We start from the raw sequence: 20,687 nt of genomic DNA on the forward strand, positions 1-20,687 counted from the left end.
CCCTCCATAGAGCCAGGACTACTGCAAAACTGTGCGCTCATGTAGACTCATGGTAAAGAATGATAACGGCAAGATCGACCCCACAAGAGACGATGGCGCAGGTTCCCCATGCATTTGAAATTAAACCAAGACGTTTTTCCGTGCGGCACTCAATGCTTGCTCGGGATTTGACTTTCTTTGAACACCGTCTGTAATTGACTGAATCAGAGAAACATAGGGTTTCAGATCAGAAACAACCAAACAATTTATACCTTAACAAACTTTCCTGACCGATTTGAAATTAAATGCTACTTCACCAGTAAAGCTAAAGCAATTAAAACAATTGTTGTACTCTTCTCGAAAATTAGGAACATATAATCTAGAAGAATAAGTACAGAGCATTAAGCAGAGAGAAAGATGTTATACAGTTCGTCGAGTTTAAAACCGATTAGCATGATAAGATACAACAGATAGATGACTATGGACTATATAGGTATTTAGGTGTCAAAGCAAAGACAGATCAGACTACTACAAAGGCAAGCTTTCCAAATAATATACTTCAGGCTTAAGGAAATCTGCCAAATAAATCTCTTCAGTATACACAAAAGATGTGCAATAAACACTTCCGATATAACCAATGTATCACAATGCCATCAGTTCCAATATAATTATGGAGAAGGATAGGTCTGGACCCAGGATTGAGACTTTTGATTGGAGAAAGGCTAACTTTGAGGATTTAGAAGGAGTGGATTAGGACATTTTGTTTTATGGGAAGAATGTAATAGAGAAATGGAGGTCATTTAAAGGTGATATTGTGAGGGTAGAGATTCTTTATGTTCCTGTTTCCTGTTAGGTTGAAAGGAAAGGTTAAAACTTTGAGAGAGCCATGGTTTTCAAGGGATATTGGAAACCTGGTTCAGAAAATGCGAAAGATCTACAATAAATATAGGCAGCATGGAGTAAATGAGGTGCTCGAGGAATATAAAGAAAGTAAAAAGAATCTTAAGGAAGAAATTAGAAAAGCTAAAAGAAGATTTGAGGTTGCTTTGGCAAGTAAGGTGAAAATAAATCCAAAGGGTTTCTACACTTATATTAATAGCAAAAGGATAGTGAGGGATAAAAGTGGTACCTTAGAGAATCAGAGTGGACAGCTATGTGTGGAGCCAAAAGAGATGGGGGAGATTTTGAACAATTTCTTTTCTTCGGTATTCAATAAGGAGAAGGATATTAAATTGTGTACGATAAGGGAAACAAGTAGGGTAGTTATGGAAACTATGATGATTAAAGAAGAGGAAGTATTGGCGCTTCTGATGAATATAAAGGTGGATAAGTCTCACGGTCCTGACAGGATAATCCCGAGGACCTTGAGGGAAGTTAGCGTGGAAACAGCAGGGGCTCTGACAGAAATATTTCAAATGTCATTAGAAAGGGGGATGGCGCTGGATTATTGGCATATTGCTCATGTGGTCCTATTGTTTAAAAAGGGCTCTAAGAGTAAACCTAGCAATAGTTGACCTGTAAGTTTGATGGCAGTGGTGGGCAAATTAATGGAAAGTATTCTTGGAAACGGAATATATAATTATCTGGATAGACAGGGTCTGATTAGGAACAGGCAACACTGATTTGTGCGAGGAAGGGCATGTTTGACAAATCCTATTGAATTTTTTGAAGTGGTTACTAGGAAAGTTGATGACGGGTAAAGCAGTGGATGTTTTCTATATGGACTTCAGTAAGGCCTTTGACAAGGCTCCACACGGAAGGATAGTTAGGAAGGTTCAATCGTTAGGTCTTAATATTGAAGTTGTAAAATGGATTCAACAGTGGCTAGATGGGAGATGCCGGAGAGCAGTGGTGGTAACTGTTTGTCAGGTTGGAGGCCAGTGACAAGTGGTGTGCCTCAGGGATCTGTACTGGGTCCAATGTTGTATTTCAAATACATTAATGATCTGGATGTTGGTGTAGTAAATTGGATTAGTAAGTATGCAGAAGACACTAAGATAAATGGGGTTGTGGTTAATGAAGTAGGTTTTCAAAGCATGCAGAGAGATTTAGGCCAGTTAGAAGAGTGGGCTGAAAGATGGCAGATGGAGTTTAATGCTGATAAGTGTGAGGTACTACATTTTGGTAGGACTAATCAAAATAGGACATATATGGTAAATGGTAGGGCATTGAGGAATGCCGTAGAACAGAGTGATCTATGAATAATGGTGCATAGTTCCCTGAAGGTGAAATCTCATGTGGATAGGGTGGTGAAGAATGTGTTTGGTAGGCTGGACTTTATAAATAAGAGCATTGTGTATAGGATTTGGGATGTAATGTTAGAATTCTACAAGTCATTGGAGAGGACAAATTTGGAGTATTGTGTACAGTTCTGTTCATTGAACTAAAGGAAAAATGTCAACAAAGTAGAAAGAGTACAGAGGAGATTTAGTAGAATGTTACCCGGGTTTCAGCACCTAAGTTACAGAGAAGAACAAGTTAGTTCTTTATTCTTTGGAGCGTAGAAGGTTGAGGGGCGACTTGATAGAGGTATTTAAAATTATGTGGGGTACAGATAGATAGAGTTAACGTGGATAGACTTTTTCCATTGAGAGAAGGGGAGATTCAAACAAGAGGACATGATTTGAGAGTTAGGGTGCAAAAGCTTAGGGGTAACACGAGGGGGAACTTCTTTACTCAGAGAATGGTATCTGTGTGGAACGAGCTTCTAGTAGAAGTGGTGGAGCCAGGTTGGTTTATGTCATTTAAAAAATGGATAGGTATATGGACAGGAAAGGAATGGAGGGTTATGGGCTGAGTGCAAGTCAGTGGGATTAGGTGAGCGTATGCGTTCGACATGGCCTAGGAGGGCCAAGATGGCCTGTTTCCATGCTCTAATTGTTATATGATTCTATGGTCATATCTGAATTAACGTCTTCATTTGACAAAATATTTTGGCTCAATATCAATCTGGAAAAATCTACAAAGAAAAATAAGACCTCACAGGACAAATTTTCTAAAAAAAAAATACCCTCCAGCACAGTTAGATTAACATTACTGAGGAGCGAAGGGGGAAGAATAATAACATACATTAAACAATAACATGAAACCCCGCTGGTTTCCCTGGCTGAGGAAGTCTAGGTTAATACACACTTTGTCTGGCCTAACCCATGATATTGAAAGGGCTCTGCCACCGCAAACCCCGTTTTGTGTGGTTGCTATGCACTTTGCTGCCCTTTACAAAGTCACTGCCAAGGAATAATAGCACGCGGCATAAGATAAAAGGATTTATATTTATGAATTTTAACTAAATGTTTAGAAAAGAAAATAAGGATAGAAAAAAACAAGAGGGGCCCATTATCATTAAACTTAACTCTTGCAAGAGGCATATTGACCTATCCCCTCTCAAATATAAACCATTGCTCCATCTAATCACGGTTACTCCAAACAAAAGATGCAGTTCACATTAGTAAACTCCCGTTATCGCTAACCATAATTCAAACCCAGCTGCTCCAGGAGGATGCTCCAGGAAGCTGCTACATTACCTTAGCAGTGAAACCTTTCCCTGGGTGTTACATACTGACAGGTTCGGTAAACCTAATAATGTAATTTCATCAAAGAAAGTGGAATTCATAGCCCATGTGAGCATATGCACTCTGACAAGAAGCACATGCCTTAAAACCTAAAGGAAAGAACAACCCAAGAGCTTATGAAATAATCACTAGAGGAGAAGAAGTTAACAAAAGGGGGAATATGAACGTCTCTGGAACAATACCCTTTCAGCTGAGCAGTCTAGATGTCTGCAAGGAAGCTTCGAAAGCCTGGCGCAGATCGGGAGACCTCATCCCAGAAACAGAGGGGTCCCCTGTAGCATTACAAGGCCACCGGGTGAATACAGAAATATCAAAAATACAGTATAAACGACGGAGAAATATGTCAGAAACTCCAGAGTGTCAAGGACAATGTGTGTGAAGTTGCTATTGGAAGGGAGAATGTTCCTTGGATATCGAAGTCTGAATTTTGAAAAGTCTCCTGGACAAGATATTATGCCCTGCAGGGTCCTAATATGTGGAGCATGTGATTGTAGAAGCAACAATTGTTATCTTTCATGTGTCATTTGATTCCGGCATGCTTCCGGAGAAATGGAAAATTGCAAATGTCACTCAAAGCTTCATGAAGCGAGAGAGCCAGAAGAAAGGACAGGACAATTAGGCTGATCTCAGTGTCTAGGAAGATGAGTAACTCGATTATTAGAGTCAACATGATTTCTGACAAATGTCAGCATGTTTTTTTCTCAGGGATCGGTTTTGCTTGACAAAACTACTGGAATTCCTTGAGAGATTATCAAACAGAATAGACAATGTAGAATCAGTAGCTGGTGTGCACTTGGATTTTTAGAAAACCTTTGATAGGGCATCAGTCATGAGTCTGCTTAAAAAGTAAAGATCTACAGTATTGCATGACAGATGCTAGCATAGAGAAAGTAACGACTGTTTAGCAGGAAGGAAAGAGTGAGAATAAAGAGAGCCTTTTCTGGTAGGTTGTCGGTGACTAGTGGTGTTCCACAGCGGTCTGTGTTGGGTCCACTTACGTTATACGTAAGAACTATCTGTGAAAGTGGAATAGATGGCTTTGTGACAAAGTGTTCAGATGATGCAAAGATACGTAGAGGGGTAGATAGTTTTTAGAAAGTAGACAGACTACATAATGAATTGAATGAATATTTTTTTAATGGAGTGAAAACAAAATTAAAAAAATCTGAAGTGCAAGGTGACTTTTGCGATCTCTGCAGAATCCCCTAAACGTTTATTGGCAGGTTGAGTCAGTGCTGTGAAATGTCAATGCGATGTTAGCATTCATTTCAAGAGAAATAGAATATAAGAGCAAGAAATAAGGTAGAATGAAACTTTTTAAAGCGCTGGGCAGGCCAATTTTGGAGTACTGTGAGCCATTTTACTGTGGAAAAGAGTGCAATCGATGTTCAGGGCCGCAGAGAGAAGGCAGCTGTTATCGCCTGGAATGGAGGCCACATTCTTGCAGCAGATGCTGATGAGATGAAGGAAAGGGGAAAAGGGAATAGCATTTTTACAGGAAACTGCGAGAGAAGAGGTATGGACCAGATAACTGTTGGAGCCAGTATGTTTCTAATGAAGAGGGCCGGCAATTTGTTTCCTTTGATTGAGACAAAGAAATCGAGCGAGGTGAGGCAGTTGTTAAAACGGACCAAGTGTACTTAAGGTCAGTGTGGACATTGGTGGCCAATGTGATGAAATTCACGGCCTCAGAGCAGGTGCCTGAAAGAGCATCGATGCAGGCATCAATGTCATAAGGGGACCCGTGGCTGGACACAAGTGCAGATCGCAGACACTGAAGTACTGGGGGCAGGATGGGAACAACTAAACAATAGACAAGAAGTGGGGACCGTGGTGTGCGTGAGGGACATGGCGTTCAAGGTGATTCTGGGGTTCCAAGAGAGACTTAGAGTTCAGGCAAGGCAGGATCCCGGAGTTCAGGCAGGGCAGGATCCCGGAGTTCAGGCAAGGCAGGATCCCGGAGTTCAGGCAGGGCAGGATCCCGGAGTTCAGGCAAGGCAGGATCCCGGAGTTCAGGCAAGGCAGGATCCCGGAGTTCAGGCAAGGCAGGATCCCGGAGTTCAGGCAGGGCAGGATCCCGGAGTTCAGGCAAGGCAGGATCCCGGAGTTCAGGCAAGGCAGGATCCCGGAGTTCAGGCAAGGCAGGATCCCGGAGTTCAGGCAAGGCAGGATCCCGGAGTTCAGGCAAGGCATGATCCCGGAGTTCAGGCAAGGCAGGATCCCGGAGTTCAGGCAAGGCAGGATCCCGGAGTTCAGAGGGGGTTCTTGGAGGTCTGGCAGGATCTTGGAGTTCACTGGGGGAGCCGCATGACTGGGCTGGGCCCAGACCTCCGAGGAAGGAACACGGGGGCCTACGCAGGTCGCAGGGCACCTGGGTAGGTTGCGGAGCACGACTCGACGGCAGCAAGGGGTAGGAAGGGGCAGAGTCCCCCGTCGAGCAACAGCAGTCCAGCCAGGCTTGCCCAACGGAGGCAAGGGATAGAAAGGAAACTCCGTCCAGGGTGATTGCCAGACTTACTCCAAGCCAGGGCAAACCGGAGGAGCAGGATAAGCAGGACAACCGGGGTAAGCAGGATAGACAAGACAACCCCCCAACTCCACAGTCCCACAGGCCCCTCGATACACCGCCAGCCGGTGGGCAGCAGGTGCGCCACCTTGAGCCCCAACAAGCCAAGATGATCCACAGGTGTGACTAATTAGGCTCAAGGGTGAAAGGCAGGATGGCTACAAGACCTCGAGTCCACTGTCCTGACCAAGAATCAGAACGCCGGCTCCAGACCGTTAGCATAAAACATCAATGTTCTGGAGGAACAAGACAGGGAACATTTCTGGCGAAGGCTTGGAATAGGGACGTAGCCAATGGTCAACACACGAGCTTGGATAAGGCGGACGGAGCCAAAGGAAACATTGTTGAGGGTGAGGACCAATTCTAACAGACAGAGGAACGTGGTAGTGGATCGGGGATAGAAGTGTATTGGGAATGATCATTCATGGTGTAAATGAGGTAATCGTGGCCAGGGAGTTGAACGTTAGAGAGAAGATCGCGAGCATGAGAAGTTTCACCGATGCAGACTGGAAGGGACTGACCGAGGAAGACAGAATCGAGTCGAGCTATGAGCATAAGAGTGCAGTGGGTCAGGAGCAGGCAGAGATAATATGCCTACCCAGCACAGTTGGAATTGTGGATCTTGGGTATTGGGTCAAGGTAAGCAGTTGTGGGCGAAGGATCCGTGAGTGGATGGGAGATCTCCAGAACTGATGAGGTCAGTAATGGTGTCAGAGACAGTTTTATGTAATTCTGGAGCGGGGTCCTCCTCCTGTGGTACGGATAAGTAGATGCTGGATTTCACAAGTTCACTCGGAAACAGTCCAACAGCACATCCTTTGTCTGGGGGTTTGATTGTAAATTTGGGATACGCACAGAGAGAGCGGAGTTCAGAGTCGGTAAGGTTTGAGGAGGAATGAGCTGTGCCAGTGTGGCTGATTGATGTCTCGTCGGGGACTCCGGATTAAAACATCCCGAGCAGGGCAGCAAACCAGAGTGGTATGTCGAAGGAGGAGGTTTGAGGAAGGGAGAAGGGGACATCAGAGCGTTGAGTGGGAAGGAAAACGCATTGTATATTTTTTTACTGTTAACACTGCTTTAGACAATTTGGACCTTGCATGATAAAAATGACTCTACCTTCTTAGGCTCAAATTGTACAATCAAATAAATAGATAAAACAAAGTTGTTTGCATCATGTTACTAGATGATTTTACATCAGAAATTAGAAATATTGTACAGTCGACGTTCTGGGCAAGGAACTTGGTTTTCGTCCTGTAGGAAGGGTCTCTGCATGTTTGAGAATTTTTTTTAATCCAACATAAGGCCATTAAGAAAGCCATACAAATCCAAAGGAATAAACATGAGGGCAAACTGGCCAATAATATAAAGTGGAATGCTAAAAGTTTGTTTTACAGTTAAATAAAGAGTAAAAGGGTGGTGAGAGGCGAAACTGGACTACTGGAAATAATGCTGGTGAAGTAGTAATGGGGGATAAAGAAATGGCCTATGAAGCTCAGGAGTACATTACATCAGCTCTCCCTGTGAAAGACTTTAACAGTGTTCCTGAAGACCGTGAGTGCCAGGGAGCATGAGTGAGTGCCTTTTCTATGACAAAGGAAAAAGCGCCAAAGAAACGCAAGGGTCTTAAAATAGGACAAGTGGACCATATGGCTGACATCCCACAGTTCTGAAAGAGGTTGCTGAAGAGATAGCAGATGCAGTGGTTATCATTTTTCAAGAGTCACTGGATTCTGTTATGGTTCTGGAGGAATGTCAAATTGCAAATGTCTCTGCACTCTTTAAAAAGGGAGGAAGGCAAATAAGGAAGGAAATTATAGGCCCGTTCGGCTACCCTGCCTGACAAATCTGACAGGGTTCCTCAAGGATGTAACAATTAGCATGGAAAAAGTGAAGGGAGGTGGACGTCTTTGGCACAAATGTAACCCTCAGGCTCGCCCAGCTCCTGTTCATCGAGGGGAGTCGGCCTTCGACCCCGCCAAACTGGGTAATCTCGTTGTGCACTGTATCTCCAGCTACAAACCCACAACGCAAAATACCAGATAGTACACCATATGCAATTACATGATAGAACATTATGAATCTTAATCTGAATATAGTACTGAAAATTTAAAAAAGTGCCCAGGTCAAGTCAAAGTCACGTTTGAGCTCACTCAGTAGTCATTCTTCCACCATCGGTCTCCTCCGAGCATCGCCGAACTTCAGACTTCCACATCCCAGTCCACTCCGCATGGTGCTCTACCCACTCTCTCCACACGCGTCCTCCCTCTTCATCTCTCCTCCACAAAAAACCGCGAAGACAACGTCCTTCCTGATACACAAGACAAAGCAACAATCTCCGATGGGCTAACAGGCATAACCTAAACATTGCTGCTACAGAAAAACATTTATCACAGCAGGGAACATTACTTAGAAGCCATTACTTTAGCCTTAGCAATGAAACATTTGAAAGAAGCTATTACATAGAAAGATAGAAAGCCTATAGCACAGTAGAGGCCCTTCAGCCTACAATGCTGCACCGAACATTTCCTTACCTTAGATCTACCTAGGGTTACCCATAGCCCTCTAATTTTCTAAACTCCATATACCTATCCAGAAGTCTCTATCCAGAAGACACTATCGTTTTCGCCTCCACGACCGTCGTCGACTGCTCATTCCGCGAACTCACCTTCACTGTGTAAATAAACGTACCCCTGGCATCTCCTCTGTACCTACCTCCAAACACATTACAACTGTGCCCTGTCGTGTTACCCATTTCAACCCTGGGAAAAAAGCCTTGGCTATTCACACAATAAATGCCCCTCATTATCTTATACACCTCTATCAGATCACCTCTCATCCTCCATCCTTCCAAGGCCAAGTTCACTCAACCTATTCTCATAAGTCATGCTGTCCAATCCAGGTGACATCCTTGTAAAGCTCCTCTGCACACTTCCTATGGTTTCCACATCCTTCCTGCACTGCGTCTATCAGAACTGAGCACAGTACTCCAAGTGGAGTTTGAACAGGTTCCTATATAGCTGCAGCATTACCTCTCGGCTCCTACACTTAATTCCACGATTGATGAAGGCCAATACACGGTCTGCCTTCTTAACCACAGAGTAAACCTGCGCAGCAGCTTTGAGTGCCCTATGGACTCGGACCCCAAGATCTCTCTGATCCTCCACACTGCCAAGAATCTTACGATTAATACTATATACTGCCATCCCATTTGAACTACCAAAATGAACCACCTCACACTTATCTGGGATGAACTCCATCTGTCATTTTGCAGCTCAGTTTTGCATCCTATCAATCTCCCACTGTAATCTTTGATGGCCCTCCAAACTATCCACAACACCACCAAACTTTGTGTTATCAGCAAATTTACTAACCCAACCTTCCATTTCCTCATCCAGATCATCTATAAAGATCATGAAGAGTAGTGGTCCCACAACAGATACCTGAGACATACCACTGGTCACCGGCCTCCTTGTAGAATGTGACCCACCCGCAACCACTCATTGCCTTCTGTGGGCAAGCCAACTCTGGATGCACAACGCAATGTCCCCTTGGATCCCATGCATCCTTATTCTCTCAATAAGCCTTGCATGGGGTATCTTGCTGAAATCCATATACACTACATCTACTGCCTTGCTTTCATCAATGTTACATGGTTAAAAATTTCAATCAGGTTCATAAGGCACGACCTGCCTTTGACAGAGTCATGCTGACTCTTCCTAATCATCTTATACGTCTCCAAATATTCATGAATCCTGTCTGCACGGATGTTTTCTATCAACTTACCAACCACTGAATGGAGACTCACTGGTCTATAATTTCCTCGTCTATCTCTACTCCCTTTCTTTAATAAAGGAACAACATTCACAACCCTCCAATCCTTTACTTGTATTTCCAGAAGGCATTTCACACGGTGCCATGCATGAGGCCGCTTAACATGATAAAATCACATGGATATACAGGAAAGATGCTGACATGGTTAGAGGGATGGCTGACAGGCAGGGGCCAGCAACTGGAATAAAGGGGGGCATTTCCTGGTTGTCGGCCAGTGACTAGTAGTGTTCTCCAGAGGCCAGTATTAGAAACCTACTTTTTATACTTTTGTCAATCATTTAGGTATAGAAATTGATGGCTTTGCAGCAATGTTGTCAGAAGTTATGAAGATAATTGGAGGGGTATGTAGCACTGAAGAAGCTTTGGGATTACCGAAAGAAACTGGGGCATCAAGGGAATTGATGAGAGGGCAGGTGTATGGGGTTGAATCGATCTGGGATCAGCCATTATGAAATTGCAGACGGGCTTACTGATTTAAATGGCTTAATTCTACTCCTTGGTCTAATGGTTTTATGGTCTAAGGATATACAAATTGGAATGGGGAAAAATTGGCAGGTTGAATACAATGTTCAGAAATGAGCTGGTCATAAAGAAGGCAGATGTTGGTATTCATTTCAATGTGGAATATAATATAAAAACAGCGAGATTCGCTGAGTAGTTTTAAGCAACAGTCCGCACTTGGCATACTGTCAACTGTTTTATGCCCGGTATCTCAGGAAGCAGGAGTTCACATCCTGGGGGGGGAGTCCAGATTACGAGGAGGATTCCGGAAAAGAAGGATTAAGATGTAAGAGCGTTGGCCCTGTACGCACTGGAATTTAGAAGAATGCGAGTAGATTGTATTGAAACCTACCAAATGTTGAAAAGACTTGTTTAGGTGGATGTGGAGACGATGTTTCATATACAGAGTCTCCAGAAATTGCAGACACAACCTCAGATTTGAGAGGGATCACTTTAGAACAAAGTTAAGTAGGATATTGTTTTTCCAGAGAGCGGTGAATCTGCGGAATGCTCGGCCACGGACAGGTGTGCAAGCCAAGACCGTGGAAATATTGAAAGCAAAAAAAAAGATAATTTCCTGATTCGCCTGGGCATCAAAGGTGATCCGGGATTAAACATAATTGATTGACGAAGCAGCTCTGATGGTTTGAATGGACTGTCTTAATGTACCACACAGTGACTGCCATTTCGTTGCCAGCAAGCCAGGTGCAGCTCTCCGTAATCTCATAACTGGGAGGGTGATTGAATCACCGAGTTAGCAGATGCCTTGCCAGCTTTGCCTATGTGACTCATGCTGAGTTGGAAGCTTTGAGCAGAATGGCCAGGTGCTTCAGAAACTGTCTTCCCAATAGGCAAAGTAGGTGGTGGCTTCAGCTGCTCTCTGGATCCACTAGTATAGGTGCTACTGATGCAGTGTCTCCCGGTGAATTAATGAGCTTCTGTTTGCACCAGGTAGCTCCATTGGGTGATGCAAAACCTGCGGCTGGAGACACTAAAATCATGAATTGTTTTTCTTCTCATTTATATCAATATTCCGTGTCACTCTCGGTTTGTACAGGCGCCGGACAAGCACACACCTTGTACAGCAAGGGGACACCGAGGGAATGCGGACCACTCATGGTCTTTGCAGTGAAACAGTGAACTCTGGAGAGCTTAGAGAAATTGTAATCATTAGGTATGAGGGACAAGAAATCATACTACATCTATTGTTCTTTTCCCCTTTCTCTCAGGGTTTCACGCTTCACTGTATCTGTCTAACGCACACTGCAATATCTCGCCCTCAGCTTTTCCTCCCTTCTCTTTCCCACTGTCCCTCCAGCCTCTATTTCATCAATGCTCCCTCACTTTTCCCTATTCTCTCTCTCTCTCTCTCCCCCTCCCTCCCCCTCCGTCTCTCTCACACATATCCCTCGGCATTAGTCTGTTAATATGGATATCTGTCGCGCTCTTTGCCCTCCCACATCGCCTTCATGTCACCCACAGGGATGCAATATTTGACAAAACACTGTGCTGGAGATGTTGGTGAGGTTAAAAGCGAACACTCGGTTAATGATTACACAACAGACAGGGGGATTAATTTAATTTCTGGAAAGGTGACAGGCTGAGAGTCGTGGGAAATCAAGGCGGTTGTGATTAGTTTCCAGCGATGACAGCCATTGAACTGTGGAGGACATATGTCCAGTTCCCGTGTTATGGAGGGTGAGTGAAAAGTTTGTTTTGAACATGGTCCCCTTCCTGCACAGTCTCTCCCACCAGCTCTTTCCCCTCCACCTCCTTTACTCCCGATCAGCTTCTCCCCATTCCACACGCTTCCTCTTCCTCTCCAGAACCTCTTTTGAGATTGTTCATTTCCCTTCTCTTTAAGACAGACTGCGCAGGCTGGATTGATCCTCGTAGACTAACTGGGGTGTTCTGACCGATCGGTGTGGAGGTGTATGGATGGGTTACACAGTCTGAATGGTCACCCTTGTAGCACAGTTCTCAATAGTACACAGGACAGATTGACGTGGCCCTGCAAGAGGTTCAGAGGGACTGTGAGCAATGTCACCCAGAGGTGGTGGTATGGTGGTGAGGGGTGCTGGAACCAGGAATACGCTGCCATGGGGCGTAGATAGTGGTTGTATGCAGTGATTCTGACTGTCCATCCCCATTATCCAGGTGAACATACAGAAACATTGGCACTGCCGCCTGTGGACGAAGTATTTGTAAATAGAATGGTGTTGGGTACTAGAATGGGCATGGTGGCCTGAATGGGAGCTTGATCAACAAACTGTGAATCATCCTATGCCTATGGAAAATATAGTGTAATGGCCGGCACAGCACAATTTTGTGTGCTTAACACTGCTCTACCTTCTCTATGCCCATGACTATGTGGCTAGGGACTTCTCAAATATCAACTATAAACTGCTTTGAATGTAATTATAGTTGGCAGAATTTAGGTCTGTGAGGAAAGGGCGTACAGGAGCAAGATATAGCAGTTAGGTGAGTGGTCCTGCAACAACAACCTTGCATGCAACTTCAGCAAGACCAAAGAGCTGATTGTGAAGTTCAGGAAGGACTGAAAAGAGGGAGCAAAGTCAAATGGCATCGAGAGGTCAGGAGTGGATATAGTGAGCAATTTAAAGTTCCTGGGTGTCAATATCTCTGACGCCCTAACATGGACACAAAATATTGTACAGGTATAAAGAATGCAATTCAGGGACTTTATTACATTCCGGGTTTGAGGAGATTTGGGTTGTTAACTAAAATACTCGAAAATTTCTAAAAACTGCATCGTGGAGAGAATTGTCACTGGCTGCATCACTATCTGGTATTGGGGCGGGGCAAGGTACAAGATAGAAGTAAGTTGCAGGATCTTGTACCATTCATTGACTCTATCATTGGTACCAGCCTCCATAGTATCCAAGACATCTTTTCAAGGAGTGATGCCTTAGGAAGTTAGTGTCCGTCATTAAGAATCTCCGATCTCTAATAATGGATTGGTCATTATAGTTTTTAGGACTCGCACTGTAAAGTCGATCAGGTGTGTATTTCGGCAAGGTATGGTGGATTATGAAACAACTTTGCACTGGAAGCTTCTGGAAATGCGGCTCGTTAGTCCCTTGCTAACAACCACTGGACACTGTGAGGAGAAACCCACCTGTCAGGCTTTGTACATCTAGCGTGATACAACTGTGGTACTGCGAAGTCCATGAGTTTGGGATGGCTTGCTCGCCCACCAACACCCCGGTTTGTGTGAATGCTGTGTGATTTTCTACCCCCAGCAATCGTCCTTTGGCAAGACGTAACATTTCTTACACCAAGTACAAATTATAAAGAAGTATATATATGAATGTTAACTTAAGCACCTTGGTACCAAAGGAAGGATGGGAAAAAATAACCTATTATACTTAAGCAGTCACCTGTGCACAGTGGAGATCAAATCATCCAGAAACATTTGTCTCTGCTTGAAATCCACGACGAACAAAAGGACTCTACTTCCAGAGTATTGGTCCCTCCTCCTGAAGATATTCATTTGCATAAAGCACCTTGTGCAAGAGGGACGGCATCTTCATCCGTCTTCCCTGCTGCATTCTCCCAGCTCCCACCATCAAAGAGCTGCCCTCACAGCATTCTGTAGAAGCCTTTGTCAATTCTACTATCCTGATTGGCTGACACTGCATTCCTAAGTTGTATATTAAGTCCCCTTATCTCAAAGCAAACCCTACAAGCTTATAATAAAATCGACTTCTCTCAAAAAAATTGACAAACTGAGATGCCTACAGCATAGCAGACAGAATGTTAATCAGGGTGTTACACTTACATGACTTTATTTCTCAGAACAAGATTTTGATTAATAATTGCCACTTAATTTTACCAATGTAAATTGTCATATTGAGTTAACCTACAGCAGTATCCGGCGATGTGCTGTATGGTCGGGGCGGCGGTGGGGGGGCGGGGGTTGATTGATAATTTCCTGGCCTGAGGTAGAAAAAGTCAATTTTAGAAAACCTAACACATTTAATTTTCAACATAGTCCTGTTCTACATTTACACTCTTTGCCCAATGGCCGTTGGTCATACAGACCTGGGGCATCTGCAGGAGTGATTGATAGGTTTGTCGCCTAAGAAACGTAGAAACATAGAACAATACAGCAGAATACAGGCCATTCGGCCTACAATGCTGTAACGACCCATAAACCCTGCCTCCCATATAAACTACCCCACACACACTCACATTAAATTCCTCCATGTACCTGTCTCTTAAGTTTCACCAGGGTATCTGCCTCCACCACTGACTCAGGCAGTGCGTTCCACACACCAACCACGCTCTGTGTAAAAAACCTTAATTTAATAAACCCCTTGAACTTTAGACCCCTTACCTTAATGCCATGTCCTCTTGAATTGAGTGGTGCCCTGGGGAAGAGGTGCTGGCTGTCCACTCTCTATTCCTCTTCATATCTTGTATCCCCCTATCATGTCTCCTCTCATCCTGCATCTCTCCAGACAGTAAAGCCCTGGCTCTCTTAATCTCTGATCATAATGCATTCTCTCTAAACCAGGCAGCATCCGGGTAAATCTCCTCTGTACCCTTTTCCAACGCTTCCACATCCTTCCTGTAGTGAGGCGACCAAAAGTGGACACAGTACTCCAAGTGTGGCCTAACCAGAGTTTTATAGAGTTGCATCATTACCCCGCGACTCTTAAACTCTTGTCACTCGACTTATAAAGGCTAACACTGCATAATCTTTCTTAACTACCCTATCTACCTGCGAGACAGCTTTCAGGGATCTCTGGACATGTACCCCAGATCCCTGTGCTCCTCTACACTCCCAAGTATCCTGCCATTTACTTTGTACTCTGCCTTGGAGTTTGGCTTTGCGAAGTGAACCACCTCCACTTCTCTGGTTTGAAATCCATCTGCCACTGCTCAGCTCACTTCTTCATCCTCTCAATGTCTCTCTGCAATATTCGACAATCCTCAGCACTATACACAGCACCACCAACCTTTGTGTATCTGCATACTTGTCAACCCACCGTTCCACCCCAACATCCAGGTCTTTAATAAAAATCATTGTGGGACAACACTAGTCACTATCCTGCAATCCGAATATACTCTCTCCACCACAAACCTCTGCTTTCGGTAGGCAAGCCAATTCTGAATCCACCTGGTCAAACTTCACTGGATCCCATACCTTCTGACTTTCTGAATAATGCCTTACTAAAATCCAAGTAGATAATATCTACTGCACTACCGTCATCTATATGCCTGGTCACCTACTCAAAGAACTCTATCAGGCTTGTTAGACTCGATCTCCCCTGCACAAAGCCATGCTGACAGTCCCTGATCAGACCATGAATCTCTAAATGCCCATAGACTCTATCTCTAAGAAGCTTTACCAAGAGCTTTCCCACCACAGGCGTAAGGCTCACTGGTCGATAATTACCTGGACTAATTCTACTAACTTTTTTGAACATGGGGACAACTTTTGCCCCCCCCCCCCCAATCTTCGAGTACCATTCCTCAGCCTCCAGGAACATCCTCCCAGCTCTATCTCTAATCGGTCCTATCTTCACTCCTGTAAACTTTTTCTTCTTCGGATAATTGGAGAATGCCTTGGGGTTTTCCTTTAGCCTACTCGCCAAGGTCTTTTCATACACTGTTCTTGCTCTTCTCAGCCCCTTCGTAAACTCCTTTCTTACTACCCTATATTCCTGAATAGACTCATCTGATCCTTGCTTCCTGAATCTCACGTATGCTTCCTTCCATCTGATTAGATTTTCCATCTCACTTGTCAACCATGGTTCCTTCACTCTACAATTCTTTATCTTCCTCACTGGGACAAATTTATCACCAACATCGACCACATGTCCATAGTACATTTCCCTGCAAAAACATCATCCCAATTCACACCTGCAAGTTCTAGCCTTAAAGACATAATTTGCCCTTCCCCAATAAAAAAAATTTCCTGTCTTGTCTGATTCTACCCTTTTCCATGATAATGCTAAAGGCCAGGGAGTGGTGGTCAATGTCCCGCAGATGCTCATCCATTGAGAGATCTGTGACCTGACCTGGTTTGTTTCCTAATACTAGATCCAGTATGGTATTACCCCTAGTCAGCCTGTCAACATATAACGACAGGAACCCGTTCTGGACACACTCAATAAAATCTGCCCCTTCTAAAACCTAATGCATTCTTCAATTATGTGATGACAGGGCCGACTAGAGCTAAAGGAGGGAAGATGTGCCTGGAGTCTGTGGAAGTGAACAAGGTCCTCAATGAATACTTCTCTTCGGTATTCACCAATGAGAGGGAACTTGATGACGGTGAGGACAATATGAGTGAGGTTGATGTTCTGGAGCATGTAGATATCAAAGGAGAAGAGGTGTTGGAGTTGTTAAAATACCTTAGGACGTATAAGTCCCCGGGGCCTGACGGAATATTCCCCAGGCTTCTCCACGAGGCGAGGGAAGAGATTGCTGAGCCTCTAGCTGGGATTTTTATGTCCTCGTTGTACACGGGAATGGTACCGGAGGATTGGAGGAAGGCAAATGTTGCCCCCATGTTCAAAAAAGTTAGTAGAGATAGTCTGGGCAATTATAGACCAATGAGTCTTACATCTGTAAAAGATTCTTAGAGATAGAATCTAAGGGCATTTAGAGAATCATGTTCTGCATGGCTTTGTGAAGGGCAGATTGTGTCTAACAAGCCTGATAGAGTTCTTTGAGGAGGTGACCAGGCACATAGATGAGGATAGTGCAGTGGATGTGATTTACATTGTTTTAATAAGGCATTTGACAAGATACCACATGGTAGCTTATTCCAAAAGTTAGTAGGCATGGGATCCAGGGTATGTGGCCAGGTGGATTCAGAATTGGCTTGCCTGCAGAAAGCAGTGTGTCGTGGTGGATGAAATACATTCGGATTGGCAGGTTGTGACTAGTGGTGTCCAACAGGATCGATTCTGGGACCTCTACCATCGCGATTTTTGTTACTGACCTGGATATGTGGGTAAGAGGTTGGGTTGGCAAGTTTGCAGACAACACAAAGGTTGGTAGTCGTGGATAGTATTGAGGATTGTCGATGATCACAGAGGCACTTTAATAGGATGCAGAAGTGGGTTGAGAAGTGGCAGATGGAGTTCAACCCGGAGAAGTGTGAGGTGGTACACTTTGGAAAGCCAAACTCCAGGGCAGAATACAAAGTAAATGGTAGGATACAGGGGAGTGTGGAGGAGCAGATGGATCTAGGGGTACATATCCACTGAACCCTGAAAGTTGACTCACAGGTAGATCGGGTAGTTAAGAAAGCGTATGGAGTGTTAGCCTTCGTACGTCCAGGGATAGAGCGTATGAGTCGCGGGATAATGATGCAGCTCTATAAAACTCTAGTTAGACCACATTTGGAGTACTGTGTCCAGTTCTGGTCTCCACACTATAGGAAAGACGTGGAAGCAGTGGAAAGGGTACAGATGTGATTTACCAGAATGCTGCCTGTTTTACAGAGTATGCATTATGATCACAGATTAAGGGAGCTAGGGCTTTACTCTTTGGAGAGAAGGAGGATGAGAGGAGACATGATGAAGGTATACAAGGTATTAAGAGTAATAGATACAGTGGCTAGCTAGCGCCTCTTCCCCAGGGCACCACTGCACAATACAAGAGGACATTACTCGAAGGTAAGGGGACAAAAGTTCAAGGGAGATATTAGATGAAGGTTTTTTTACACAGAGTGTGGTTGGTGCGTGGAATGGACTGCCTGAGTCAGTGGCGGAGGCAGATACACTAGTGAAATTTAAGAGACTACTGGACAGGTATATAGAGGAATTTAAGGTGGAGGGTTATATGGAGGTATGGTTTAAGGGTCGGCACAGCATTATGGGCCGATTGTCCTGTACTGTACTGTATTGTTCTATGTACTATGTCCTTTCCCAGCTTCCCAGCTTGTACGGTTTCAGCAGGAAGTGATGGGAGGAGCAGTTTGAAGGACAGCTGATGTCCAGCATGCGGAGATAAGAAGCAGATCCGCTGGGCCACAGACAGACACACCACGAGACACACACAGTGGCGGACACCGAACGAGCTTTGTGCACCCACGGGAAGGTGGGGTTTTGGAGGGTCATCTCGGGAAATATCGATCAGTGGCTCACAGTGTGAAACGGTGCGACCGGTGGGGAATAAATTTTGTGATAATTTCAACACTGAAGAAAGGCCGAACGTATGGTGGTGATCTTCGGGGACCACGCCAAGGACTGTTGTGAGTTGTGAGTGTGTGTGTCTCTCTCACACTCTCTCTCTCTCTCTCCCCCCCTCTCTCCCCCTCCCCCTCTCCCTCCCTCCCTCCCTCCAACATTACTCAACTAAATACGGCAAACTGAACTGAACTCTCTTCATCATAGTAAGATTGTATCCAATTGCATCCAATTACCCCTGGGTTTGAAAGAGCCTAGTTTTGTTCCTATTTCCATGCATACATATATATTTATATCTATATCATTGCTAACCTGTTTGATATATTTGCATTTATATTACTGTATTGCATAGTTTACTAATAAACATTATAGGTTTATAGCAATACCAGACTCCAGAGTGTTTTCCATTTCTGCTGGTTCTTTAACCCCGACCCGCTGGACGCATCCAAAACTGGGGGCTACGTCCAGATTTTAGAACAAAATTGTGTGGGGGCTTATTTGAATTAATTGGGGTGCATTCCCTTTTTTTGATTTGATTATGTGGTAAAATAGCAGAAATGGAGTTTGAGGTTACCAGGTGTATGGCGGGTTGGATGAGGTTAAGAGGGATGTACTGATGGTAATTGCTTGTAAGCTAAAGATTAAATTGACCACTCGCACGTGGAGTGCTCAGGTACGGCTGCTAATAACACAGCATTATGCAGCCGAGGGGAAATACAGTGAGGAGGCGTGGAGATGCTTGTTGATGGTAAAGCACTTACTGAGGCTGAGGTTCAACTTCAGGCAGATAAAATGAAGTTTGAGCATGAGTTCCGAGTTAAAAAAAAACAAAAAGAAACTGGTGGCTGAGGAAGCAGAAAGGCAGAGAGAGGAGCAAAATAAAAATCCGGAAATTGTGACTTTAAAAGAGACAGCTCTGACAGAAGAGGAGGTTCAGAGAGAGTCAGTAGGATATTATCTTAGAGGTGGGGTGCTGATGAGGAATGGAGACCACCTACTGTGCTTGCAGATGAGAATCGGGCTATTGAACATCAAGTGGTGGTCCCGGAAGTTTACAGGGCTGAAATTTTAAACATGGCTCATTGTATGTCTTTAGCTGGACAGTTTGAAGTGGAAAAGCCAGAAAACGGAATTGTTGAAGGAATTCTTCTGGCCTAATTTAAGGAAGGATGTTGTGAACTTGTCCAGGACTTGCCATGCCTTTCAGGGTGCAGGAAAACCTAATCAGGTGATCCCAAAAGTACCATTTAGGCTGATACCCATTTTGGGTGAACCATTTTCCAGGGTCATAGTGGATTGTGTGGGCCCATTGCCAAAGACTGCTGCTGGCTATGAGTATCTGTTAACCATCATGTGTGCTGTGTCTCGGTTCCATGGAATGGTTCCCCTCTGGAACATCAAGGTAAAAGCACTTATCAAATTCTCCACACAGTTAGGTCTACCGAAAGAAATCCAATCTGACCAGGGTAGTAACTTTACATCGAGAACATTCCGGGGGAAAGTTAAGGAGTTGAGAGTTAAGTGTATTATGTCACCTTTGACCTTTCTCAGAGAGCAATGGTCAGGTCAAAATGTAAATGTGATCAAGTGTTATCATGACTCCGACCCTGCACCAGTGAGCACCGTCTTGACAACGGAGGAGATTGTCTTGTCTTGTACAGGAATACAAAATCATTTTACTGAACTCCCTGTAGTTTTCACACGACTCAGAAAGTCTGATGTTTTGAAAAATATTGATAGGAAAATGCAACATTTGCAGTCAAAGCGGCAAAAGCAACTGATTTTAATTATCCGGCAAAAAATTTTATTCCCTGATATTCTAAGACCGTGCACGACAGTGGTGCATGACATCACTGTAAAGTCAGCCCAGCCCATTAAAAAGCATCTCTACAGAATAAACTTTTAGAACAGCAAGCTGGTGGAAAAAGAAATTGAGTACATGCTAGCAGCCGGTATCATTAGGCGATCTACCTCGGGCTAGGCAGCGCCTTGTGTTCTTGTACCGAAATCGGACGGTAGCATGAGATTCTGTACTGACTACAGGAAAGTCAAAGCCATCACAAAGAC

The 20,687-nt window shown here is 44.3% G+C and overlaps 1 protein-coding gene across 3 annotated transcripts in view; it reads right to left on the reverse strand.

Moving 5' to 3' along the window:
* Window positions 1-20,687, reverse strand: part of LOC132390574 (uncharacterized) — a 65,378-nt gene that overhangs the window by 41,674 nt on the left and 3,017 nt on the right. For all 3 annotated transcript variants that reach the window (XM_059963184.1, XM_059963182.1, XM_059963181.1), the window contains exon 2: window positions 8,268-8,425. In XM_059963184.1, the coding sequence (XP_059819167.1) occupies window positions 8,268-8,329 (62 nt within the window). In that variant the 5' untranslated portion in view covers window positions 8,330-8,425. The remainder of the gene's footprint in view (window positions 1-8,267; window positions 8,426-20,687) is intronic.

Source organism: Hypanus sabinus, unplaced genomic scaffold, assembly GCF_030144855.1.
Source record: "Hypanus sabinus isolate sHypSab1 unplaced genomic scaffold, sHypSab1.hap1 scaffold_96, whole genome shotgun sequence".
NCBI lineage: Eukaryota > Metazoa > Chordata > Chondrichthyes > Myliobatiformes > Dasyatidae > Hypanus > Hypanus sabinus.